General features: G+C 45.4%; 1 protein-coding gene across 6 annotated transcripts; it reads left to right on the top strand.

The window, feature by feature from the left end:
• Positions 1 to 470: 470 nt before the first annotated feature.
• LOC146337761 (phospholipase A2 inhibitor and Ly6/PLAUR domain-containing protein-like) lies at positions 471 to 17221 on the top strand. Of its 6 annotated transcripts, none has more exons than XR_014785078.1 (7): positions 471 to 563; positions 1211 to 1331; positions 7392 to 7508; positions 7955 to 8107; positions 9091 to 9228; positions 12641 to 13713; positions 17026 to 17221. XR_014785078.1 is itself a non-coding variant. In XM_084815212.1 (6 exons), the coding sequence occupies exons 2-6, from the start codon at positions 1283 to 1285 to the stop codon at positions 12832 to 12834; spliced, it is 651 nt and encodes a 216-aa protein (XP_084671338.1). In that variant the 5' UTR covers positions 471 to 563; positions 1211 to 1282; the 3' UTR covers positions 12835 to 17221. The 6 variants fall into 6 exon arrangements, 3 of the variants coding, with proteins under 3 accessions (XP_084671338.1, XP_084671339.1, XP_084671340.1); XR_014785079.1 differs by having other exon boundaries at positions 471 to 504; XR_014785080.1 differs by having other exon boundaries at positions 471 to 497.
• The last annotated feature ends 9308 nt before the right edge of the window (positions 17222 to 26529 follow it).

The raw sequence follows: 26529 nt of genomic DNA on the forward strand, positions 1-26529 counted from the left end.
GGGCATCTGGGTGACCACTGTGGGAAAAGAATGCAAGACTAGACAGATCCAGTACAGCTCTTATGTAGACCATATTGACCAGGAATGTAATACATCAACCCTGTTTGCAATCAAGTGGATAGAAATAATATGATCATTTCAGAACATTTAGTATCTCAGAGACTGCAGAAAGCAAAAAAAAAAAAAACATGCTGCAGGGCCCGCCCCTGTGTTTTTATCAGCACTCTGACATTCAGCAACTTAGCAGGTGAAGCTTCTTTTGGCATGGAAATAAAAGTCATGTGCAAAGTCTCCGCTGCCAAGTTTGTGCAAGTCAGGCTGCCGATAAAGGAAAGGGAAGCTAGCAAGGCAACCTCGTGAGAAACCAGCCTCGTTGCTTTCTGAACTCTTTATAACGTCCTGCGATTGCTCTATGGCTTCCGTTTTTTGTTTCCTTTCCATTAAAATGGGCTGTCAGAACAGTTTCAGCTGTGACGAGGAAGAATTTTGTGAAGCAGGTACAGGGTATGTATGGAGGTAGCGGGGAAATCCAACAGGGAACAGCAGAAGCCTGAAGTCATCTGGTATGATTACAAACAGTTATTTATCAAATGCTTTCACTGCCATATTTTTCATTTTAAAAGCATTAAATAATCCTTACGTGTTTGTAGTCTTCATCATGTGCTTAGTTTAATGTTTACATACGTTCATATGCAAAACTGGAATTGGCTTGTTGCAGCTTTTCCTTTTTTATTTAGTTCATTTTTATTTAGTGCGGAGCAAACACACAAGCTTTGGAAAGTATTGATTTATTTTTTTTCCTACTGTTCATGAAGTGCTGACAAATCCTATACAACTTTGTTACATTCTCCCCCTCTTCCTCACACACACACTGATCTCACATTCAGCAATAAATTCTTTTGTTTGTTCAGACTTGTCCAGCTATTGTATTCATTTCCACAAGGAAGAGCTTAATAACTTGCAGCATGTCAGACTGTTGTAGCAATAAATTTGTTAATTTGCTGTATCACTAAACCTAGTCCTATATCTTCTCTCGCGTATTTGGTTAAATCACCCTTTCTTAGTCTCCACGGCCTAGCTGCAAAATGAAAGCTGTCTTAAAAGATTGATGAGACAATACGCAATGTACTTTTTCTGATTAGAAATGCATTGAGCTGGACCCAGACTAACGTGTTTACTTTATTTCTGCATCCTTATATGGATACTTCAGGCCACAGAAGTTGCTTCATCGCAAGGGGAGTTTTTGCACTGGGCCTCGCACTGTGAATTTCCCACCATCATCATGACAGCTCTCTTGAGACTGTTCCTCTTCTCAGAGCTTCTTACTACAGGTAAGGATTGACTGCTTATACCCCCAGGGGTGGATGCAGTTGTTTCATTGGGTTAAACAGGGCCTAACCACACTCAAGACAGCAACACAAAACCCTTTTCAGACGAAACCACAGTGTGTATGTGTTTGTGTGGATCTGTGAGGAAGGCAGGATCGCACATGCTCCACTTTTTTTTTTCCATTATAAGTGTTGACACATCCCCTGGGTATTACGTAACACCAGGCTCTCTCTCAAACAATTCAAAAGCTTGCTTTTTCAGTGTTCCTGATCATGTCAAAAGAGCCATCCGCATATGTAGTTGCAGACACAGAGCTCTTTCAGACTATGTAAGACAGTAGATGTTGAGTGATGGTAATCCTGTTCCTCCACCACCCTATTCATATGACATCAGAAGGAGACTTTGGGTTCATTCTACTAATATTGGCAAAAACAGTACAATTCTCAAAAGACAGCCATGGCACTGGGAAATCTATCAAGTCACACCACCAAAGGTGAGATTGAAATGAAATTACCTCTTGAAATGAAAACATGAATGGAGTATCAGGATGAGGTCAGTAAAACAAAACAAACAAACAAAAAAAGGCAAGTTGCAGGGCTGAGCTCCAACTCAAATGAAGCCTCAGGCCACTAGAAAAGATCACCCTTTCATCTCTTTGGATACAACTGTTGGAGACGGTTACAAGAGACCATGAGTCAACCTAACTAAATTAATTGGGTCTAGGACCAACCTATCACATTTCCAGAGTCTGATACTAGCAGTTGCAGGTTCAAGGGTCCAGGAGTTCCAAGGTGGTCAGCACAAACAAGGATCAGGCAAAAGGCAAGGTCTCAACAGTCCCAGCCATCAAGGTTCCAAGGCAACACAGCAGACATGGGGCAGGCAGAAGGAGAGTCAGAGCTGAGTCCAGGCATACTCGCACCAGAGATCAGACAAAGAAGATGTCAGGAGTCAAGGCAAGGGAAGCTGGATTGAGGAAGGTCTGGTTAACATTGTTTACACTGCTGTTTTTATGCAGAAGCTGTCAGAGCCACACCTAAGCCTCAGCTGTAAGCTGTTAGTAACGGAAGCTGAAATGGTCCTCCTTGTGAGCAAGCCTCCGATGTATAAGAAGAACTTTTCTCCGATGTATAAGAAGAACTCCTTCTGAGTTCCTGTCTTTTCAGGCATCCTTTCTCCCGGGGGCTTGATTGCTCCCGGTCCTCCAGTTCCGCCTCCAAGGAGGAGACTTCCAGTAGGGGTATGACACAACTTAGGGATGGATAAGGAATTTGTTCCGTCCAAATTTTTATGCAAATCTACCAGATTGGTGCCTGTCAAAGCAATGAGTAAACTGAAATATAGTCAAACACCGAAATTTGCACTTTCCCAAATTTAGTGCTACAGTTCTACAAGTCCCCCCACCCCAAATGCAAAAAAAGAAATAAAAGCACAGAATCATTATCACTTTATTTGTATGCTGCTTTTCTGTGGTTCAACCCTGATCAAAGTGACTTACAGCAATGCTGGAAAAAATGTAGACAGTAAAATATAGCGACATTCCCAAATAATTTTTAGCAGCTACACATCATAACAAGATTTAAATAGTCATTCGCATAAAAACATTTCGCATTAATGAGTATACACCGGGATTAAACAATCTAGTACTAAATCATGCTAAAGTCAAACAGAGAAGAGAAAGACAGGGAGAAAATCCAAACAGTAGCAAAAAATAACAGCAGGAGCAGCAGCCTTTATAGCTGGAGGCAGTCAAACAGGGCCCCACTTTAGCAGGCCAGATAGTATGAGCCAGGGAAGCAGGATTTACAGCTAGATGGTCTCCGGGTACATTCAGCAGGAGGAGAAGCCTTTGTTGCTGGAGTCAGTCAGGGCTCCACCCTCCCAGGCCAGGTGAAATGAGCCAGAGAAGTGGGGCCCAGGCCTTGCAGGACTCACAGCGAGATGTTCGGGGGGGGGGGGGGAGAGTGCATACACAAATCCATATGCTACAGGGAAGTGTATGCAATAGTGAAAATAATTCGATAGTTCCTCCCAACTCCTCAATTTGGCTCAGGTTGGGAGACACATTTGTGGGAAGGTGGAAGGATGAAGGGCAAATGCTGTCCACATAGTACATCACCTGGAGGGTGGCGGTCGGGTTTATATAAGCCAGCTCCTCCCCCAGGGCAGACTTCTTTCCTGCCTGCCCTGGTGGTGGTCAGAGTGCTCCTGGGCCAGTCGGCCGATGGTTTGGAGTGCCGGCAAGGATGGGGGACTCTTATGTTATAGCAGCCTCACTTTCCTCTCTGCTGCACCTGTGGAGTCTCTTATTGGGCCTTAATAGCCACAGCCCTTATTTGGCCTTATCAGCCTTGCCATTATTGGGCCTTTGGGTACCAGGTTTTCAGGCTTTTATAGCCCGGGCCTTTCTAACTCCCTGCCGTTGCAAGCCCTGGCCTTCTTGGCCTTTGCCTGACCCTGCACATCTTTGTAAGTCCTAGGCTTTTTCTGGGCCTTGGCAGGCCTCAGCCTTTCAGGCTCTTTGCAAGCCTGTTTATTATTATTATTCCCCTGGACCATTATAGGCCCTAGCCCCTTTAGCCTTCTACAGCAGTTTGAGGCTTAGTACCCCTGGGTGTCCAGGCCTTTTGGCTTGTGCGTTTTTATTGGGTCTGGCCTTCACTCTTAACAATCTACAGCCACCCTCTGTTTGTCACCAGAGTAAGGTCCCTCCTTCCCCCCCCCCCCAGGCCTAGTTGCCTTTTAGTTGGGACTTCTTGGTTAGTGGTTGGGCAGCTCTTTCTCTTTTTTATGGTGACTGCTTAGCCCTTAGTTACTTTGGTTTTTGGTTTTTTGGTTTTCCCTTGGTTGGTGTATGTGAGAATGATGATGCCACTTAAGAAGTGTCAGGATAATAAGAAGGGTAAAGGCAGGACCCTAGACCTAAGCCCCCTCCCATATGTCCTCCCCCTCCATCTTCTTTTTCTGATGCGGGGCTGAATATGACCTTTCTTATTTCCCACCTTGAGGCCCTCAAAGTGGGAAATAAGCTTCAGGGTATAGCACTCTGAAGCTGTGTGTGTGTGTGTGCATACACACACACACACACACACACACACACAGCTTCAGGGTAAAGCACTCAGGCAGCCTGTGGAAAGGTTGTGGGGTTGGTCAAAAGAATCTTGAGTCGGGGGGGGGGACGACCATTAAATGTTATTAAAGTTTCAGCGTGGCTTTCTGCATTACATGCCATTGCTTCAGAACCAGCCTTGTCTACCACAGTACCTGTTGATCATAGGGAGACATCCCAGCCTGAATTTTCTATTCATAGAGGTGACTATTGCTCCCTGTTCCAAACCTGGGGTTGGCCCGGGTTAGGTTATCACTAGGGAATGACAAGAAATTCATTTCAGTTCATTATTTATCAGGATTTTACCCAGTTTGCACCTTCCAAACCAAACACAGACTCGGATGCAATCTGCAAGTCTGTACATTTCCAAGCTTGCAATGTGATTTGCGGACCAAAACAAAAAAATGCATTCGACAGCATGAATATATCTCAAAAATGAGTCCATTACGAAAATGCTTACAATTGAGCCATACATTTAGAGAAACATGTACAGAATACACATGGATTTTCAAGTGAAAAGAAAACAAACAAACCTTGCCATCTGATACAATCTCAAGTCAAAACGAGCTTTGAGATGGAATTCATAGAACTTCAGCAGGCTCCAGTTTTGCTGATTTACGCAAAACTGGAGTAAAATTACGCAAAACTGGGATTTTCCCCTAGTTATCACAGGCTCCTTGCTACCAAAGAGAAGATTTGTAGTGGGGAATACATTTATGTATTTTCCCTTCTCTCCCAGGAACCAGAACAGAAGGGGAAAAGATCTTATTGGGATCACAAGATCCCAGAAAAATGTGATGACAAAAATTGGTCAAATTGGCTAGTGGGATTCCACACTTACATGGGTATGGTTCAACAGAAACAGTCTTTGAATGGGGCTCTTCTTATCAAATACTTAGATTTTTTTTTTTTAATGAAAGTGGGAGAAACCAAAATTGACAGATACATCTATCCAGGCCCAGGGCTTTGATTACTTAGCTATTAAAAACCTGGCTTTGAATCCCTGAGATGCTGAAAAAAGGTTGCCACCACTATTTTTCTGGCAGGGTCCCCAGCATTAATGCTTCTATGGCAAGCAGATGCAATATAGTCCTTTCCATGCTGCAAATTTGGCTGATGCACATGGGTGAGAATTTTGTTTCATTTTTGGTCAGAATTTACCCAAACTCACCAAGTTCTTCATATTCCCTTCTCTTAGTACTACCACCTTCAGAAGCATATTTGGTGGTGATGTGAGGGGAGGCCTTCTCAGTGGTTGCTCCCAGGCTATGGAAGTCAATGCCAAGGAAAGCTGGGTTGGCTTCCTCTCTGCTTTGGCTCCCTCTCTGCTGTCCTTTCACCAGCAGGCAAAGATGCTTCTGTTCAAGCAAGCCTTTGGCTTGTAAAATGTTGGGTGGTGGGCTGTTTTTATCTGGTAATTGTACTTTTCAGTTCAGAATTCCTTTCCAAGGGAACTGTTCTCATTTGATGTCCTGCAGTCACTCATCTCTGCTTGGGATGGAGCATATTGTGCTGAAGAAGATTAATAAGGAGGTCCTCTGAAAATACATATGAATTTTTGTGCAAAATTTAAATTCATACATTGAATTTTACATGCATTGATGAGGAATTGGGGGGGGGGGGTGCTGAAGTTAAGATTGGAAAATGAATGGGACCAAAATTGATTGAATCATCCATCCCTAGTTCAAAGGTTTCTGTCCCAGGATCATTTGAAAGTGGATCCGAGGACAGAAAGAGCTCCTTGATCCTAGGAAAAAAAGCAACAAGGAGGCAGCGATGGCTTTGTGTTCCCCAGGCTGAAAGCCACGACTGTGCATCGGTTTTTGTGAACCGCCCAGAGAGCTTCGGCTATTGGGCGGTATAGAAATAAATAAATAAATAAATAAATAAATAAATCTGCTGCAAATTGCACAGAAAATTATAGAATGTGATAGAGGCTTCAAAGTTCATCTCACTGGGAATGCCATTGTTCCTTTAATACACACACACACACGCACACAGACATGCGCGCGCGCACACACGCCCTTTTCTATCCCTCGGCCACAGAGATATACTTGGAGTTTGGGCAATGCCTGCTACCCAGAACAATCCTATGCATGTCTACTCAGAAGTAAGTCCTATTAAATTCAAGGGAGGCTTACTTCCTGGCAAGTGTGTTCCTTCGGATTTCAGCCATAATCTCAGAAATTATACAATATGCTTCAGTAAGAGTTGCAGTATTTGGAGACAAGGAATAAATTATGCCAAATACAAGAACATATGCAAACATATGAGTAGAGGTCACAGAATTTGGATTGTCTGGGTCCACTTTTTTAAAAAAACTTAGCACAGAATATGTAGAGCTCTTCTTATAAGCACAAGCTCCTAATGGTGGGAAAAGTAGGCACCAGTGGTTTAGAGGGGTATCAAATGACCCCCCCAAGCCTTTTTCCTTGGCTGGCGACTTAAAGATGAGCAAATTAGTTTATTTCTGGGCTGTGTCAGTTGTTCATGTGTTCACCCATGCCCATTCTGCATCAGTTGTGGATTTTTTAAGAAACATCTGCACAAAAATTGTATTTGTAAGGGTGCAATCCTATGCATGTTTACACAGAAAATAAGTCCTACAACTCCCAATCTCCCATGCTGGGAGTAGTAAGACTTCTTTTCTGTCTGGAGAATGCCAGGAGTTGGGAGCATGGCTGGCTAGGGAAGGGTGGGAGCTGTAGGACTTTTTCCTGCCTAAACATGCATAATATTGTGTATTTTAAATGTAACTCAGTATGGTTATTTTGGAATTGAGAACTGCATCAGAACATTTGGGAAGTGTGGAAGACAATGGATAGCCAAGTTCTGGTCTGAATGTTAGCCCAGGAGATGTGGATTGGGTCTGATCAAATTCCCCAAGCAGCCTTACTTAGAACTATGCCTGTCCCATATACTTCATGAAACATTTTTCTCTTCTCTCTTTAAGGTGCTTCCTTGGAATGTGAAACGTGTTTTGCCACCAATAGCAGCTGTGAGGGCTTGATGGAGACATGCGATGAAGGCGAAGATACCTGTGCCATCAGTTTGACTGAAACTGCAATAGGTGAAGGAGTAGGGATGGACGGGTGCCCCCCCTCGCCATCCAGGTTCTCCGGGTGCCCACCCAGCCCTTGTCCCTGCTCACCAGCCCCCCGGGCTGCACTTGAGGCCCCACACACACACACTTGGTAAGCAGCCCGCAACATACCCAGACCGTCTGCCTCTGTCCAGATTGCCAAGTTCTTAAAAAACATGGCAATTGGCAGCCTGTGCCCATAGACCTATACACAAAATAAAGCCATGAATCTAGAGTATATGGGTAATTGTCCAAGCAGTCGATTGGGCCACAGCTTGTTGACAAGCCAGAGGTAGAGCAGGCCAGGAATTTGATCTGGATACTTAGAAAGTGGATGGCCAAAGGTGCTACGCTATGTTTAGCTTGCAAAGAAGGCTGCTAATTGATGAAGATTCCAGCATCACTACATAATAAATCTCCTTATTCCTCTGCAGATGGAAAAACAGAACCCACTGTAGCAAAAGGCTGCCATTCCTCTGGCATTTGTGAATCTGGACCGATTTTTGTGACTTTTGGTAAAGGAGAATTCATCAGGAAAAGTGTCATCTGTTGCCAAAGGGATAACTGCACATCAGCCTCTCCTCAATGTAGGTACAATCTCTCTCTCTCTCTCTCTCTCTCTCTCTCTCTCTCTCGTTCTCTCTCTCTCTCTCTTGTTCTCCTTTCTGACCTATCTCCTGATATGGTCTCATAGAAGAGCAGAATGTGGTCTGGATTGCAGGGTTTGATGAACCATAGCCATTGATCCACTAAAAGCACAGTCCTATGCATGTTTAGACAGAACAAAAGTCCTAGAATTCCCAGCATTCCCCAGCTAGCCCATTCCCACCTCAACATAAATGGCTAAAGAAAACTCATCCACCAGATATTCATTCTGCTGTAGTTCATCGGGCCTGAGCTGGAAGTCACACAGTCAGAACAAGCGGGGTGAATAATTTTGGCAGGAGAGTGCTGGACAGATGTGACTGAATGACAGTGAGAAAACAGAAAACCAGAGAGAAGAAGATTGCAAGGCTAGGAGTGACCAGGACATGGACAAGAGCTTTCGCTGAAGGAAGGCCCATATTTTTGTTAGGTTGTAAATGGAAAAATGTATGTATGTATGTATGTATAATCTGAGATTCAAGGTTTAAGGCACAATTAAGGATGTGATAGACAGAAAAAAAGTCCTATGACTCTCAATGAGAAGATAGAGTCATTAAGGGAGGGAGCCCATTCAGGGTGTCTTGCCCAAGGGCCCTAAAAAACCTGGAACATGCACAAGAGGAGGTGATCAGCCCTTTCCTAGCACGTTCCTCTGATGAGCCATCCTCATCATTAATATTAAACATTTGCTCAGCACACTGGTGTGTTGAAAACCATTTCCCTACATGAGCTCAGTCATCCTTAAGGCAACCATGTAAGGTAGGTCACTCTTATTATCCCCACAAATCAGAGGAGGGAGGTACCTAAGGCTACATAGAAAGCTAATGGAGGTTTGAATCAGGAGCTTCCTGCATGACCAGCTAATTGCTTATCCACGGTGCTGCGCTAGCTGCCTCTCTGTTGCCTGGCTCCTTTTGCTTTTCAGTGCCCTCACTGAACACCACAGCCAATGGGAAGCGATGCCCAGCCTGCTATTCTAGGTCAAAGGCATGCCCTACGAAGGTGGTAAATTGCACCGGAGCGGAGAACTACTGCTTGGATGTGACAGGGCATATATATCCCGGTAATTCTATTGTTATATTGCACGTTCCTTTTTTCAATCGTTTTTCCTCTTCTAAGTATGCAGATTGGTGTTTAGCTAAACATTTTAGTTCCACTACTGTCTGAAAGGAAGGCAGAGCAACCTTCAAAGAATGCAGTAATAGGCATGGAGGGGCCATTTTGCTCAGTCAAAGAGCACATATATTTTGTGCAGAAGGTCCCAGATGCAACCCTTGGCATCATCGACTGTTTTACGGATCTTAGATGGTAAGTCTGGGAAAGACTTTCCTGCCAGCTTCAGTAGTTGCGATTGGTTAACCCGAACCAATGGTCTGGTTCATTCGAAGGCTGTATATTCGTTTGTTTGCTTATTTAAAGCATTTCTACCCTGCCCTTTAACCAAAAAGGCTCCAAGAGCAGCTTACAGAGATAAGTAGCATGATGGTCCCTGCCCTCAGGTTTACATTCTCCATTTCTGACATGACTAGGGAAGGGCGAACTTACTCACATGCAGCCTGCCAGACCCCCACTGGCTGCCCGCCCTTGCTCGCTGTGTGGTCTGCAACTGCTGTGCAGCCACCCGATTCCTTGCCAAGCTGCCATTTTGCATAAAAATGGCAGCTCTGCCTTTTCATAAAGGCCGATTTTACCCAAAATGACAGCCGTAAAGCATCCATTTCTGCAAGATGACAGGCATAAACAGCCATTTACGCCTGTAATCTTGTGTAAATGGTCGCTTTACGGCCATCGTTTGTATAAAATTGGCCTTTATGAAAAGGTGGAGCTGCCATTTTACTGCTTGACGAGGGATCAGGGATCCTTGCACTTGCCCAGCTTGGGCCTCAATCCCCAGGCCTAGAGCCACAGACAGACACCGGGCTGTGAGCCCCAGGCGGATGCCCTAGACACAACGTACAAGTTGTAGGGGATGGGGAGGGAGGAGGAACAAAGCAAGTTCAGGTTACAGTTCTTAAAATGATCATCTGGGGTGGAAACAGTTCAAGTAGCCTTCTGGAATGGTTGCCACAAATGCCACTAGATTAGGGATGATGGAGAATTCTGCCACAGACTCCAATGAGGCTGTCAGGGTGGACACTGAGCCCATAGAATCCCAGAGTAGTTCTGATTCTGAGGAAGAGCAGTCGCTCCTGGGAGAGGAGTGCACTCCTCTTTCCCAGGGCCCACAGCTGACGGAGATTCCTCCCACCAGCATTCCTAGCTTAGATAGTAGTCCAGGGAGTGACAGAGCGTGGATAGCAGACTTGGTGGACGCGCAACGCCGACTCAGAGAGCGGCGCCAGATGGAGGGTGCGGAAAGGAAGCGCAGTGCCCGGTTGGCGCGCAAACAACGGCTGCGCCCAGAGGATCCAAGGGAAAAGGGGAGGGACTCTCCCTAGTCCTTAAGTTCAGGGGTCTGCCAGTAATTCCCTTTCAAACGGGGACCAACTGTTCCAACTTAGGGCATAGGTACTCTGCTGCTCATATCTAGTTGCTACCGGTAGAGTTGTTAAGTTGTAAAAGAAGAATAAAGCTTTAAAAGGAATCCCTTTGTCTGTGTCTGGACTTGGCTACTGAATTAGACTGAGAGAGGCCTCCAAGGAGCCCTTGACAGCTTCGTCCCCGTTTGAAAGGGAATTACTGTCAGACCCCTGAACTTAAGGACTAGGGAGAGTCCCTCCCCTTTTCCCTTGGATCCTCTGGGCGCAGCCGTTGTTTGCGCGCCAACCGGGCACTACGCCTCCTTTCTGCGCCCTCCATTTGGCGCCGCTCTCCGCGTCGGCATCGCGCATCAACCAAGTCTGCTATCCGCGCTCTGTCACTCCCTGGACTGCTATCTAAGCTAGGAATGCTGGTGGGAGGAATCTCCATCAGCTGTGGGCCATGGGAAATAGGAGCGCACTCCTCTCCCAGGAGCGACTGCTCTTCCTCAGAATCAGAACTACTCTGGGATTCTATGGGCTCAGTGTCCACCCTGACAGAGGCCTCCCCTCCACACCACCACCTGAAATCCCCGCCAGAATGGACCTACCTGGCAGTGTATGTGGCGGCGGATGCAGCGGCAGATGCGGCTCGACTTCCGGCTGCTGCTGGGCTGCTGCGGCCGCAAATGGTGGCCGCAGTAGTGGCCGCCAATTGCGTGCCTGCATTAGGCCATGATAGGCTATGTAAATACTTACATAGCCTATCACGGCAAAGAGCAGGGGCGCAAATGGCGGCCACTAGTCCTTTGCACCCCTGCTCTTTGCTGTAATAGGCTACGTAAATAGTTACATAGCCTATCACAGCTTAATGCAAGGACGCAAATGGCAGCCGCTACGATGGCCGCCATTTGTGGCCGCAGCAGCCCGGCAGCAGCCAGTAGACTGGCTGCGGCTGATCCTGGATGGTGGCTCTGCGGCCTTTCCACGGAGCAGAGCTGGCTGCAGAGGATTCCGGGGGGAGGGACGGACCGCCTCCCCCCCGCCGCCAAAGCCCCGGACCGGAACCAGATAAGGGATTCGTACATCCCTACACTAGATCACGGCTGAGGGAGGGAAAAGGCAGCTGGTCAGTCAGCAGAAGCGATGGAGTAGCCCAGCTTGTCTTCTCTTACTCTGCTTTGCAGCCTGTTGGAATGGCTAATGCTAGGTAATCAGGCATGCTGTGATTCTGTGCAAGAATGCAGGGTGGGAAGCATGGAGTGTGATGGACAGCAAGCTCATCTCACTAAGAATCCTGGTTTAATTTTTGTTGTTAAAAATCAAGTTTCCAGCCCTTATGACATCTGAAAAAATTAAGGCTAGTGTGGACTCAGATCTCCTGAGCCACAAGATCGTGATTCTCAGGGAGTATAACCACAGGATCCTAGACCTCCAATTATAGCAGAGGAGAAAATCTAGTGTGAGTTTCTTTTTGTTGTGGGTGGAAAAGAAGAGGGCCTTTTTTCACTGAGACATGGAAATGTGAGCCCTCAGTCTGTCCAGAATTTCTCTCAGCTGGAAAGAACAGTTATGTGCATTCCATTCTACAATAGCCCCCATTTTAATTTTCCCCATGCAAGTGAATGTCTGCAGTCAACTTCTATGGTGAAAAATTGAGTCCTTTGCTTGAGAACACTATTGCAAGGAAGATAATACCTGCCTTTCTCTCAGAGAGGAATCCTGTGGAGATAGCTATAATGTGTTTCTATGCAAAGAGATACACTTTTCCCTCAGCATGCTTTGCAATAGACAATCTTGCTCACGCACACACCAGCACCCCCTGTCCTTAACATGTAGCATTTTATGCCATTTGAATAATACATTTTGTTTCAATTGCTGTGTGCAATCTTGATTTTGCTGGCCACCTGGAATGTGTCAATGGAAAATTGGGGATATAAAGTCAGTGGATCGATGAACTTGCTTAGGTGATAGCGACTGGTAACGGTGACACACATCTTTGTTTTGCATTTCTAGAAAAGACTGCTTCCCTGAAGGGCTGCACTACAGAGCGCATCTGTACTGGATTACGAACTCGCAAGTGGGACGTTCCGGATATTGGTGCTGATGTCACTAACATTGACTGTAGACCAGCCAGCCAGGCCCCTCAGCCATCTGAATCCCTCCTCCTCGCTCTCTATGGACTCCTGCTCATGAAGGTCATGTCATAATACATCCCATGCAGTGACTTGGCACTGAAGAGTGTTTCCTTCTCATTTCCAGGAGGAAGATGCATTCCCCCAAAAAGCCAGATCAGAATAGGAGAGCTGCCTTAGACAGACCATTGAGCCATCTGGCTCCGTATTGCTTACACTGACTGGCAGCAGCAATCCAGAGTTTCAGACTGAAGTGTAGGTTTTTCTTTCCAGCTCTGAAGATGCTAGAAATCAGTGGAGGCTGATGCCTCTGATTTCAGCGGGGCTGTGGATCCATTCTGGATTTCAGTCAGAGCCAACCAGAACTCTAAGGCAGCTATCCAAGGTGCTAAACTCAAACCCTAAAATGGGTTCAGTACCTTGGATAGCTCCTTTAGAGCTGTGGCTGCTTCTGACTGAAACCCAGAATGGATTAGCAGCCCAACCGAAATTGAAGCCACCAACCTCCACTGCTAGAAATTGAACCTGGGAGCTTTTACCTGTCAAATATGTGCTCTTATCAATGAATATGCAGTGCATAAGACCCCATGCTCAATTGTCAGCATCTCCAGGTGAGGCTGCCTGAAATCCTGGACAGCAGCCACCAGTTAGTATGAATAATACTGAATTAGATAAACCAGTTGCTTGGCTTGGTCTAAGACAGCTTCTTACACTCCCCTCATTTAGAGTTGGCCTTTCAGAAGGAATTGTCTTCCTCTATATTTTCCCTAGAAGAGCCATGAACACCAACATGAAGGACTGTTCAACTAAGGCCACCTATGCTGGAATCCATTACTTTGAGAGGGACCGATTTTGTGTTTTGAAAGGTTGCAGGACAACTAGACCCTTTGTTTGGACCTCCATTCTCTGGCATCCTTCTCTGGGCTTTTTCTGATGAAGACCCTGCTGACAACTGTGAGTAGTTACACGAACTCTCCATTCAGTGATACCTCACTGTTATCCATACTTAGTACTTACTCTTCATGCAATTTACCTTGCGGAAGGATTATTGTCGTCGTCATCATCGTTGCCATCGTCCAGTGAAAATAAATGCCAGATTTCAATGAAATGTGAATGCATAGCATGACTTTAGTAGACTCTGGGTTCTGAGGGCACTTTTTCCTTAGGTTAAATAGTGGTTAAGAGATGAAAGTGGTAGATGTGGGGGAAATAATGAAACACACCCTTTTATCTTCTTTGCACTGATGAACAGCAACTGTGCAGCTTTAACCAACTAATTAGTGCAATGGATTATCTAATGAATAAAACTCAGTATTTGAACCTGGCTCCTGTAAAGCTTGGAGCAGGGCACCAAGCCACAGTTAACCTGTTATGGTCATTAAATGTGAATTGGTTGTCTTCCCTTAAACCATGAATTGGATCCTTCCCTTCTTGCCGGATAGCTCCTTACAGGTTCAGCGCTGTGTCCTAGGGATGGGTGAAAATTCTGTTTCAGTTCACTTTTGATCAAAATGTGCCAAAATTCCCAAAGTTCTCCATATTTGAGGTGGAAATAACTTTACACATCTGAATGAGGGAAAAACTGAAATGGACAGATTCGTTATTCTTTGCTCAGGGCTTTCGGTGGTATTCTACCATATAATTGCTGAATTACAGTCACCACCTCTTTTTGTCAGAGGGTCCTTATCTGAGCTTATATAGCATGACATACATCATGGCCCTCTCCATGCTTGGAATACCTATGCCTATTGAATTTGGCTGGTGCAGATGGGAGATAATTTCATTTGGGGATTGCATTCCAACATCAGAGCCAAAGGCAAAGGGGAAGGCCCAAAAGACAAAAAATACCAGCCTATTGTAGTTTACAGTTCTTAACTGCAGTCACTAAGCCTTAGTAGAAGCATTTTGACCTTTTAGAATGGGGAGAAAACTGCACAAAAGCTGGGAAACCACTGAGCAATCAGTGGTCAGAGGAAAGGGTATTTGGCCATCTGTGGAATCCTGAAGGGCCAGATTGGGACCCCAAGCGGGCTGGATTTGCCCCCTCAGTCTGAGATTCTGCATCCCTGGCTGTCCCTGCCTAGGGAGAATGTATGGTGTATCTCCTTCATATACAGAAATATATTTTCTTTGATTACTATTACTACATGTTGTTGGTGCCACCAGTTATGAAGATATCAGAAGATATAAGGGGGTAGTATATGATACTTCCAAAGAAGCGGCTCCAGCACGTAATTTAATAATTGAAGATGTGGAGTGGCAAAGATGTTTAGAGATAAATAATGATAAAGTTGACATTTAGTATTTGAATTAGCACTTTGAATTCTTTACATGCACTTCCGTTATTAAATTTTTCACTGCATGATATATGTTACGTTGTGAAATTTCAAGATCGGGTAAAACAGCTGATTCACAAAGTTACTAAATCATAAGTTACACATGGTTGCAAAGATTTTCATAATGGATACAGTTAGTATCATATGATCTTGACAACAGAATTTTTTGTGCCTTTTCCTTACCCGGGGGGGGGACGGGGAGATATTCAAAGGGGAAATGTCCATTTCCCTTCCTTTACCCTGTACAGCTATCACTCAGGTATCTCTGTAGGAATTTTTCCAGATCATAGAACAGTAACAAGAGTTCTGTTGGTTAAACAAATTTAGGGAGCAATCCTATGGCCACTAGTCAGCAGCTAGAGGGCCATAGGATGATTTTCCAGGAACCAACCTTCCCCCCCTTCTGCGCTGCCTCACAGGCAGCGTGGAACAGCCCCCGCTCCACGCTCAGAAGAGGAGCACAGAGCAGCCAAAATGGGGCATTCTGGGGGGCGTTCCAGGGTGGGGAAGGTGGAAATGCCAGTACAACACATCCTATGTGTCATCCAGCAGCCTCCTCCCCCACTCCACCTTTCTGAGGCAAGACAGCCAAAATCAGCTGTCTTGTTGCAGATGCAGGGCAGGAGAAGAGCGGAGGGGATGATCCCCTCCATGCTTCTCCTGCCCTGCATTAGATAGGCAGTCGCCTCCGAGCCCTTAATCACAGGATAGACACCCAAGCTGTATATATGGTGGAGTTTAAACTGAGCATAGCACTGCATTAGCCACACACCTAGGGTTCTTAGGAATGTACAGATTGTGTAAAAACCATTCCATCTCTGTTTCGCAGATTGTCGGGCACCTTTCATTCCATCATCCACCCATCAACAGAATCAGATTTCCCCCAAAAAAAATTTGCATTTGCACAAATGTGCAAGTGCAAAAATGTGCAAATTTCCCCAAAATGTGCATTTTCATGCTTTAGCCTATAGAGGAAATGCACAGTTTTGGTGTGTGGGGGGGTACATATTGTTTGTGCCAATCTTGGTGCAAAATTCAGGAAAGTTAGAAAGCCGATCCTCAAGTCTGCAGAATTCTCCTGCCAGAGGCAAGGCCGTTCTGCTATGGAATCTGTGGGTTGCATTTAGGGATGTATGAACGTCACTTACCTTTTCGACGAGGTGATTCACGGTGGGGGGGAGGTGCTCCACACCTCCCCCCGAAATGCTAATCCAGCCGGCTCTGCTCCATGGACATTCTGCGGAGCCGCCGGCTGGGGCTGCCCGCAGCCAGACATCCGGCCGCTGGGCAGCCTTCCAGAGGAAAAAAAAAAACGTGTACGCAAATGGCGGTGGCTACGGTGGCCACCATTTGCGTTCCCTTTTTTTCACTGTTTTAGCCTACATAAATATTTATGTAAGCTATTACAGCCGTAGCCACTGCCATTTGCATACGTGGTTTTTTGTTTGTTTTTTTTGCTTGCCGTGATAGGCTATGTAAGTATTTATGTAGCCTATCACGACAAAGGCAGCTACGCAAATGGCATGGTGGCCGCCATTTGAGTCCGCAGCAGCCAGCCAAGAGACCAGCTGCCGCTGCTGCCGCCACCGGAGCCACTGCCGCCACCGCTGCTGCCAGAACATCCACCCCAGGTAAGCTTCGTCCTGGGGGGGATTCCGCGGGGGGAAGGCCGTTCCGCCACGGGTTTCAGGAGGCCAAATGCCAGTGCATTCGGCCTCACTGAAATCCATGGCAGAATTCTCCGCCATCCCTAGTTGCATTCATGTAAATCCGAACTCATTTGATTCCATTGCAGATTTCTCTGACATCCGTAATTTCTCTAAGGAAAAATGACTGAAATATCTCCACCTCAATGAGTTAAGAATAACATTAGGTTATTTGGAGGAGCCATATTGATTACTTTTATTTCTTTTTCTTTTTTTCCTTGTAGTGTTTGTCTTGGCTCTCTTGGGACACATCTACACTACACTGTACATGTTTCCACCCTAAATTATTGACATGCTTTTAATTGATGTGTTTTTTATGTTTTAATTATAGGTATGTATTTTTTCTGTATTTTACTGTTAGCCTCCTTGAACATGAGTTTTATTGGAAAGGCAAGATATAAATAAAACAAATACACCCCCCATGGCTCTTGATCATTAATGCATTAGAACTGTAGTTAAATAGAGTTCTAAGGAGGTCTTAACAAATAACTCTGGGCACTCACACAGAACTAAAATTTTCACAGTCCATTGGTGAATATTTTTAATTTAAAAAAAATAATAATTCTGAACAGAAGAGGGTGCTGTGAACCAATTACTTCAGAGGTAAAGTGTGTATGCTTTGTATGCAAAAGGTCCCAGGTTCAATCCATGGCATTTCCAGGTAGGGCTGGAAAAGAAAACATCTGTCTGGTACTTTCAATTACTTTCTTCTTTTTTTCAAACACAAGTTTGTTTCATCTAATCATTTCCAGATCAGTTTTTCCTTACACACACACACACACACTTCTGCTAGCTAGGGATGTTTGAGAAATGTGTTTCACTTTGTTTTTGAATCCAGTGAATCTATTTCACACCTTCTGGACCGAATACAGACTCAGATGCAATCTGTGGCCCAAGTCCGTACATTTCCCAGCTTGCAATGTGAGCAAAAATGTCGCCCAAATGTATACAAATGCCATGTACACCCTTGAAAAATGTGCACACATGCACCTTAATCAATGGGAGAAGAATGTGTACATTTTAAAGATGTGTACGATTGATGCATAGAGTTAGAAAAAATAGACAAAATGTGTATGGATTTTCATGCACAAAGAAAAGAAAAGCTTGCTATCTGATAGGGACTTGCATTGGAACAAGTTTCAAGATGGAAATTGGAGAACTCTGTTGAGCTCAAGTTTTGTTGATCCCTAATTTCTGCACAAAATATTGTTTGCATTTTCATGAGCTTGACTATTTGCATGGATCGATGTATGCAATTTTACCTAATATATGCATTTTTGCAAGCATCTTCACCTATGTCCTAATATAAGGGTTTGTTTGTTTGTTTGTTATGCCACTGACTCTAATACATGCCCTGTGCAACACTGGACCAGGTTACCCCAAGGAACATCCCCCTCTATGCCAACCTCCCAGGTGACTACGATCTTCAGGGGAGACCCCAATGTCCATACAATGTCTACAGACTTCTGTTTGGCAGTGACATGGGGACAGGCCCTCTCCGAAGTGGCACCCACGGTCTGGAATGATCTCCTCTCTCTGATGTGTGCCAGGCCTCAACACCGGCATGTGTTAGGCATTTATTGAAAGCACATCTGTTTGCTTTGGCTTTCCCCCAGCCATGAGCTATCTTTCTACTGACCTCATATTACCACTGTGTGTGCATGCTGTTTTTGTTTGTTTTGTTTTTATTCTTTTATAAACTGCTTCAGGATTCATTCCAAATGAGAAGCGGTAGATAAATATTGCTAATCAGTCAATAAAAATAAATTCCTTCTGATTTTTTTTTCACTATTGGACAACTGCTTTGCACAATTTGGAGAAGTGCTGAAAATGGAAGACAATTGGGCTCTGATTTGCATAGTAGTTCAGGAAGCATGAAGTCGGCCAGTTTGTATTAAAATACCAGTCTTCCTAACTGAACTATATGATGAGCTCCGCAAGGATATTATTCTTTTAACCTTCCCCCATCATATATAAACATTCAGTAAATGGAAAACTAGCTCATTGGGGAGCAAGGTCCAACCGTATCCCTTTCTTGCTGTGCTAGCTTTCTATTTCTTCAGAGCATTTTCAGGAAAGCTGAATTCAAAATTGTGATCTCTCACCAGCTGCTGGAAGTGGATAAACTCCCTCTAGCTGTTATCCAACTCTGCAGAAATGCCTCCTTCAGAGTCAGAGCCAAGCTACAGATTACGCTACCTGCAGGGCGTGTCGCTGAAGGTTATCTTTTAATTTACCATAGTGCAAGCATGTGTGGCCTATAATTTGGATTGGAACTACTGAGCTCCAGGAGGGGATGATTCAACCTCCCCCTATCATTTTTTCCTCAAAATCCCCCCCCCCAGGTCTAAAAAAATATTCTTTCTCATTTTCCTGGTTTTTAAGTCCCTCACAAGGGGAGGGATTTTGATGGGGAGGGCTGTGGGAGGGAAAGGTTTAATCTTCCCCTCCTGGTGTGCAGTGGTCCCAGTTTAAATTAGGGTTGCGCACACTTAGACTAAATTAATCCAACCTTCAGAGACACACTATATGATTAGCGTAATATGTAGTTTGGTTCTCAGTCTCAGTTAAGGCTATTCCAGTCATGGAGACAAGCACATTCACCTGCTAATTCTGCAGATTAAGCTGCTCTTGAAGGCACAGCTAGAGTGCTGATTGCAAACCTAGCAAGCCAAAATTCAAATGTGCTTCAGTCTACGCTATTTGCGTTCCCCTTATTTTGGCCGTCTTAGTCTATGTAAATGTTTACGTAGACTAAGACGTGCCAAAATAAGGAACGCAAATGGCGGCGGCCATGGGCGCCGCCATTTGCATACGTGCGTTTTGTTTTGTTTTTTTAAAATCAGCCGTGATAGGCTACGTAAACATTTACGTGATAGGCTACGTAAACATGTCCGGCTGCTGGCGGAACCGGCCGGCAGCTCCGCAGAATTGCTGCGGAGCACAGCCAGCCAGCCAGGATTCCGGGGGGGGGGGGGGAGGAACGGAGCACCTCCCCCCCTGGCGAGGATTCTGGGAGGAGGGACGGAACGCCTCCTCCCCCCATCAGCATAATCCCTGAAAGGTAAGTGATTTTCGTACATCCCTACAAAATTGGCGGCCGTAAAGGGGCCAGTGGTTGTACCCCCATTTTTGAAAATATAAAACCCAGCTGTCCTCCAGATATGTCTCCATTTTTAGGCAAAGTACACTGGTTCCTTAGCAGGTGGAAAACAGAAGTAGAGAGAAGCTTGGTCTTCTCTCTCATGGCAGGAAGCAGTTGCAATGGACTCAGGTTTTGCAACTGATCCCAGGGTTTGACGGCACATGTGATTGTGTGCATGCACGCACAAGATGGTGACATTGTTGCAGAACTCAACATCATGTGCTCCACCTCTTCTCGGCGCGATCCTCATTTTGTCAGCTCTCCCTCCCTTTGATTGGGTTCAGTATAAGCAGACCTGGGCCAAGTAGGATGCTGCTGCTGTTGTTTTTCAGACATCCAGATTGGGCCAGGTTGTTTGGCTTTTATATATTTTTTTTGCCTACTCCATACTGAACCACCAGGGGGTAATTGGCAATATTGGTAGCATTGCCTGAAGGAGGTCAGTGTGGGTAGGGTGCATGGGGTGTGAGTCATTGCTGATCACCTGGAGGTGCCTTTAAGGTGAAAGGGGGTTCACAAGATCTACTACATTGGGTCTTGGGGCAGGCATACGAGTCCCCTTTGGGGCCTGAATGTGCCACACATTTACTTAGAGCCTTTGGACTGAGGTTACTGGGACCCAGGAGGGCACCTGGGTATGAGCGAACTTATTGTAGTCCAGGTTGCGCACCACTCACCAGAGCCCCTCCAGCTGCCTGCCCTTGCTCACCGTGTGCAGCGAGTTGCCAGGTGGTCTGTGAGTGCCCACCAAGTGGCCACCCGATCCCTCACCAAGCCGCCATTTTGTGTAAAATTGGCAGCTCGGCCTTTTTCATAAAGGACGATTTTATTCAAATGGCAGCCATAAAGCAGTAATTTATGCAATATTACAGGCATGAAGGTCACTTTACTGCCACCATTTACATAAAATCAGCCTGTATGGGGGGGGAAAAAACCTGAGCCACCATTTTGCAGCCCAGCAAGGGATCGAGGATCCCCACATTTGCCCAACTTGGCACACTGGCATCCCGGGTGTGTGTGTGTGTGTCAATTTCTGATTGGGCCTCAAGCCCCAGCCAGAGGCTTGCAACATCCCTAATCCTCCAACACTTAAAGATATGGCCAAAGCAGTGGCAGCCCCAGAAAAAAAGCAGGGGGGGCAAAGAAGGGGTGAAGTATATTTCTAAGTGGACAAGCTGTGTCCCCAGTATCAAGATCTCTGAAACAAAAATAATGGTATATTTCATGCTAAAACTGCCATCTTTAAGAAGTCATCTAATGATTAATTTAGGCAATATAATTTTGATATACCATGTATTAACTAAATTCAAATTACTGTAAGGAAAAAGGCTTTCAAACAAGGAAGAGTCACTATACAAACATTTCCTTGATATAGAAATTAGACAGACAGATGCAGATCACTTTCTTTAGCAAACGGTTTTGAACCAATGCAGGCAGAACCAGGAATGCAGATGCTCAGTGTAAGGAAAGTAAGAGCAAATTGAGACACCTGAACCCTTCACACGTAAGAAACCCAATGCATGTTGTTGTGTATCTAAATAGCCATCTCTGGCTGACAAGACTGTCACTCACTGAGAGGAAATGGAGGAGTACGTAGCTCTACAGAAGTTTAATACATCGATTCTTACGGACTCCTGCAAAATGACTGACAACAGTTTCAAGGTTGAAGGCTTTTGATAGTATCTTTTCAGTTGCCAGTACAGTAATGTTACTTAGGTGTTCATCATCCACACTAGTCCTCAAGTAGGTCTTAAATAATTTGCTGCAGACACGAAAATGATTGTTCACATCCAACACTTGATGGAGGTATTGTGATAGCTATGCCACAGAGTGTGTGGAGTTCACAGAAAGACAGTTTCGGTTCTTCTAAAGTAAGCATTTGGTTATTCTGTCAATTCTTATTTGTCTTTCTCATTCATATCTCTCTAGAAATTTTGGGAAAAGTCTGAGTTCTGCTTCAAATCCATCCATGCCACTGCTAGAATATCTTGCAAATGGTCGGAGACTTTCTGGATCAAGAAATTAATAGCATTTGGGGTTGAAAGAACTAACCCCATTCAAAACATTGACATTATCTGTAAAGCTTCTCTTAAGTTCAGTAATAGTGAACAATAGGACAACTAAAATAACAGGAAGGAATAGCTTAGCTCTAAAATCATGGTCAGTTTTTTTGATAAATACTTTCTGCTGTATTTAATTCAGTAACATAGCTTTGAAATTGTTTTGGGATACAGCATCTTCTCTTTTTTGTATTTTGCATTTTGATTGAATTTTCTTCTGCAAACATCTTTACATCTGCCATAATTTTACTGAAATTTTCCTCCTGATCCCTGAAATCTCACAGTTTAGCAATCAGAGAATTAACAAGGTCACAAACTTGATTTTCCCCATGTCTATGCTGAGCCATTTTTTGTATAATAGTGAACAAAAGAAATTCTGCAAGAATGGTTACATAGTGCCTATTTTCTTTGGTAAGTTCCCTATAAGTTCCGTATAAGGAACTTTGATAAGTGTCTTATAAGTTAAGCAGAGCCTTCTTTGAATGTCTGTGTTGTCTGTGACTCTCCCATGCCACCATGAAGTCTTTGTGGACTGCACTTCTCTTACACAGCTTCAGTCCTGAATCATTATCAGTAGCCTTTTTCCAGTTCTTGTACCTAGGGATGGATGGAGTCACCTCCATCCGTGGTCACCTGGTGCTCAACAAGCCACCATCCACCAATGGGCCCTAGCCACACTGCTCAAGGCCTCAAGCCCCTGGACAGCTCTGGAGGACCTGTAATGTTGCATAAATGGCCCCTTTATGGCCACCCCTTATGCAACATTACTTTTACAGAGAAACCTGAGCCGCCATTTTTACACAAAATGGAGGCTTGCTAAGGGGATGGGCGGCTGCTGGACACTCGCAGACTATGAGAGCACCCAGAGAACAAGTTTGGTAAGCAGTGGCAGTTCAGTGAGCGGGGTCAGGGAGGCCAAGCAGGGGGGAGTCTGCTGGACTCCACCCCTCTCTTGGACTCCTGGGACATCCTTAGTTGTACCCTTTGTAAGTAAAAGCATTTTCAACAGTACAGGCATCTTTTCCAGTAAAATGGTGACAAAGCAAAACACAGCAACCCTAACGATACTGCACACTGAGGAAGGGTCCTCACCCATGCAAACCACAAGGTGTTGGGGGAAATGAAAGTAGGATCTAACCATTTTTCTTTGCACAAGAAACACTGACTGAACATTTGCCCTTCCAGCAGCCTCTCCTGTTTCCTAACAACCTCTTCTCTTTCTTTCCAGTCTTGAATTTGTTCCTCTTTGGCCGAGCCTCTTGCATTCCTTCCTCCACACCCTCTGTTCACATCTCTCTAGAGCCACCAACCCTCTTCACCTCTCTTCATGCACCTCTAAATCTGTGCATGCTGTGCAGTGTAGAGGATTGGGTCAGTTGTAGAGTTGCAAAATCCCTACAATTTTGCAATATTACCTTCCCGGAAGATCTCAAGCTGCCATTGTTGCACAAACTGGTGGTTCGGTATGAGGGTTGGTCTGCAATGGAGCTGCCTGCAATTGAGTAGTGAAATATTGCCTAGCCATTGGCCTCTCGTCAGCTGCCCAAGTTGCTCTGTTTTAGTGGTTCCCCCTTCACCACATCACTAGGGATGTTGGAGAATTCCGCCACGGACTCCAGTGATTCTAGAGAATCCAGCCCCCCAGAGTCTGTGGCAGAACAGAGCAATCCCCACTACCACCCTGCGGAATTCCCCCATGACGCAGCCTACCTTTGTCGGCCGGCCACTGCCCCACGAATGGCTGCCCCAATGTGCAGCCGCCATTTCCTCTGTACTTTAGCCGTAATAGGCTATGTAAGTATTTACGTAGCCTATCACAGCTAACACAGGGACACAAATGGCATAGCGACCGCCATTTGTGTCCCTGCGATAGCCGTGTTAGGCTACATATATATTTATGTAGCCTATCACGGCAAAAGGCAGGGACGCAAATGGCGTAGCAGCCACCATTTGCATTCCTGCCTTTTGCCTAGGGATGGTGGAGAATTTCTCCATGAATCTCAGGGAGGCGGAATGCCAATGCATTCGGCCCCCCAAAATTGACAGTGAAATTCTCTGCCACCCCCCCCCCCCCCGGGATGGGACTTACCTCCTTCGAATGTCCCTCTCGGCGGTGGGTCCTGGCGGCGGTTCAGCAGTGTTTCGGTGGGGGCGGGGGCGGCGGCCTTCCAACCAGCTGCCACCGCCGCCATTACAATGTAAATGTAAAAAAACAACAACACACACACGTGATAGGCTACGTAACAATTTACGTAGCCTATCATGGTTAAATTTCCAAAGTCAGCCGTGATAGGCTACGTAAATCGTTACGTAGCCTATCACGGGTGACTTTGGAAAAAAAAAAAAAGCACGTACGCAAATGGCGGCGCCCATGGGCTCGCGTAGTCTATGTAAAGATTTATTTAGACTATGACGAAAATAAGGGCAACGCTATTTGCATGAACACTTTTCACAAAAACTAAAACCAAAGAGCACACAATAAAACAATACAAAATATATAAAACATTAAAACTACAGTAAACAATTGTTGTTGTTGTTTATTCAGTCAGTCGCTTCCAACTCTTCGTGACTTCATGGACCAGCCCACGCCAGACCTTCCTGCTGGCCGTCGCCACCCCTAGCTCCCCCAAGGTCGAGTCCATCACCTCCAGAATATCATCCATCCACCTTGCCCTTGGTCGGCCCCTCTTCCTTTTGCCTTCCACTCACCCTAGCATCAGCATCTTCTCCAGGGCCAAAGTACTTCAGTTTTGCCTTTAATATCCTTCCCTCAAGTGAGCAGTCTGGCTTTATTTCCTGGAGGATGGACTGGGTTGATCTTCTTGCAGTCCAAGGCACTCTCAGAATTTTTCTCCAGCACCACAGTTCAAAAGCATCTATCTACCTTCGCTCAGCTTTCCTTATGGTCCAGCTCTCACAGCCTTTGGTTACTATGGGGAATACCATTGCTTTAACTATGCAGACCTTTGTTGTCAGTGTGATGTCTCTGCTCTTAACTATTTTATCAAGATTTTGTCATTACATAGACTAAGAGGGCGAAAATAAGGGGAACGCAAATAGCGTCCACTACGCTATTTGCGTTCCCCTTATTTTTGCCGTCATAGTCTACGTAAATATTTACGTAGATTAAGATGGCCAAAAAGAAGGAACGCAAATGGCAGCGGCTGTAGCCGCCGCCATTTGCATACGTGGGTTTTTTGTTTTGTTGTTGTTGTTGTTTTTACCCAGAGCCCTCTGCGGCCGGAAATCCGGCTGCGGACAGCTCTGACCTGGCTGGGCCTGGCCGGCTGCTTCACGGAGCTGCTGCGGAGCACAGCCGGCCGCGGAGGATTCCATGGGGGAGGAACGGATTGCCTCCCCCCCCCGTCCGGGATTCCAGGGGGAGGGACGGAACGCCTTCCCCCCCCCCACCATCAGCATAATCCGTGAAATTACAAAATTTGGGGAAACGTGCACAAATTTCACATTTGATTGCAGCTTGATTTGTACAATTTTCCCTTTTGCGCAGACCAAGCAGCGATCCAAAATGCAAATAGGAATTAGGCATGAGACAAGCTGCATGATGATATTTGGAGAATCCTAGTGATCTTGAACATCACTTGTTTACCCATCGTTATTTCTAGGTGTGGTTGTGAAGCGTTGAATTGCTGTTATAGTCACGTTCATAAAGGAAGTGCTTAATAGGTTGAAGAAACATGAATCTGTCAAGTTAGAATGCATTTGTCTGTTTCATTCTGCTCTGCCTTTTTTCTTTCTCCAGTACTCAAGGAAATTGCACTCTCTCCTTCTCCATCTGTAAATCAGAAATGAGATTTCCTGCTTAATGACAGGGCAATCAACATAAAAAAACAGCACTTTAGCAGATTAGAAGTGCAATGTACACTTCAACAGAGTATCACAAATCCCCCATGTCTTGAATGTCCAACCATATTCTCCAAAAGTCTGCCGCAGAGGAAAAGATGGGAACTGAGGAAGCTTTTGCTTCCACTTTCAGTTAACTGCAGTTTAGAATTACATTTGAAACCAAAATGATGCTTTCTCTTAAATGTGGTTTGTTGAAACAAGCCAGCTTCATCAACCGTGGTTTGATGTTGTTTCAAATAAGCTATAGTTAAGATTAGCCAGTTTGTCAGGTTCAGAGAACAGAACAAGCTCCAGTTAATGAAAAATGGAACTGGAAGCTTCCAAACACCTTCTCACGGTTGAGTAGGGGTGTACGGATTACTCACCCCGTTCCGGGTGGGGCTGTCCACTGGGGGGGGGAGGTGATCCGTCCCTCCCCCCAGAATCCTCTCAGCTGGCTCCGCTCCGCAGCCAGCCTGCAGAGCCACCGGCCGGGCCTGCCCGCAGCCGGACTTCCATCCACTGCCAGGCTGTGGCCGCAAATGGCAGCCACTGTAGTGGCTGCCATTTGCATCCCTGCATTAGTTGTGATAGGCTACTTATATATTTATGTAGCCTATCACAGCAAAGAGCAGGGATGCAAATGGCACCCGCTACGCCATTTGAGTCCCTGCTCTTTT

The sequence above is a fragment of the Heloderma suspectum genome, chromosome 10 (genome assembly GCF_057233095.1).
Source record: "Heloderma suspectum isolate Gila_16-S chromosome 10, 16-S_ref, whole genome shotgun sequence".
Lineage (NCBI taxonomy): Eukaryota > Metazoa > Chordata > Lepidosauria > Squamata > Helodermatidae > Heloderma > Heloderma suspectum.

Coding starts and splice junctions, on each gene's coding strand:
- LOC146337761 (XM_084815212.1), top strand. CDS start 1,283: ATGACAGCTCTCTTGAGACTGTTCCTCTTCTCAGAGCTTCTTACTACA. Junction 7,509..7,954: donor TTTGACTGAAACTGCAATAG/GTGAAGGAGTAG, acceptor ATTCCTCTGCAG/ATGGAAAAACAGAACCCACT. Junction 9,229..12,640: donor GACAGGGCATATATATCCCG/GTAATTCTATTG, acceptor TTGCATTTCTAG/AAAAGACTGCTTCCCTGAAG.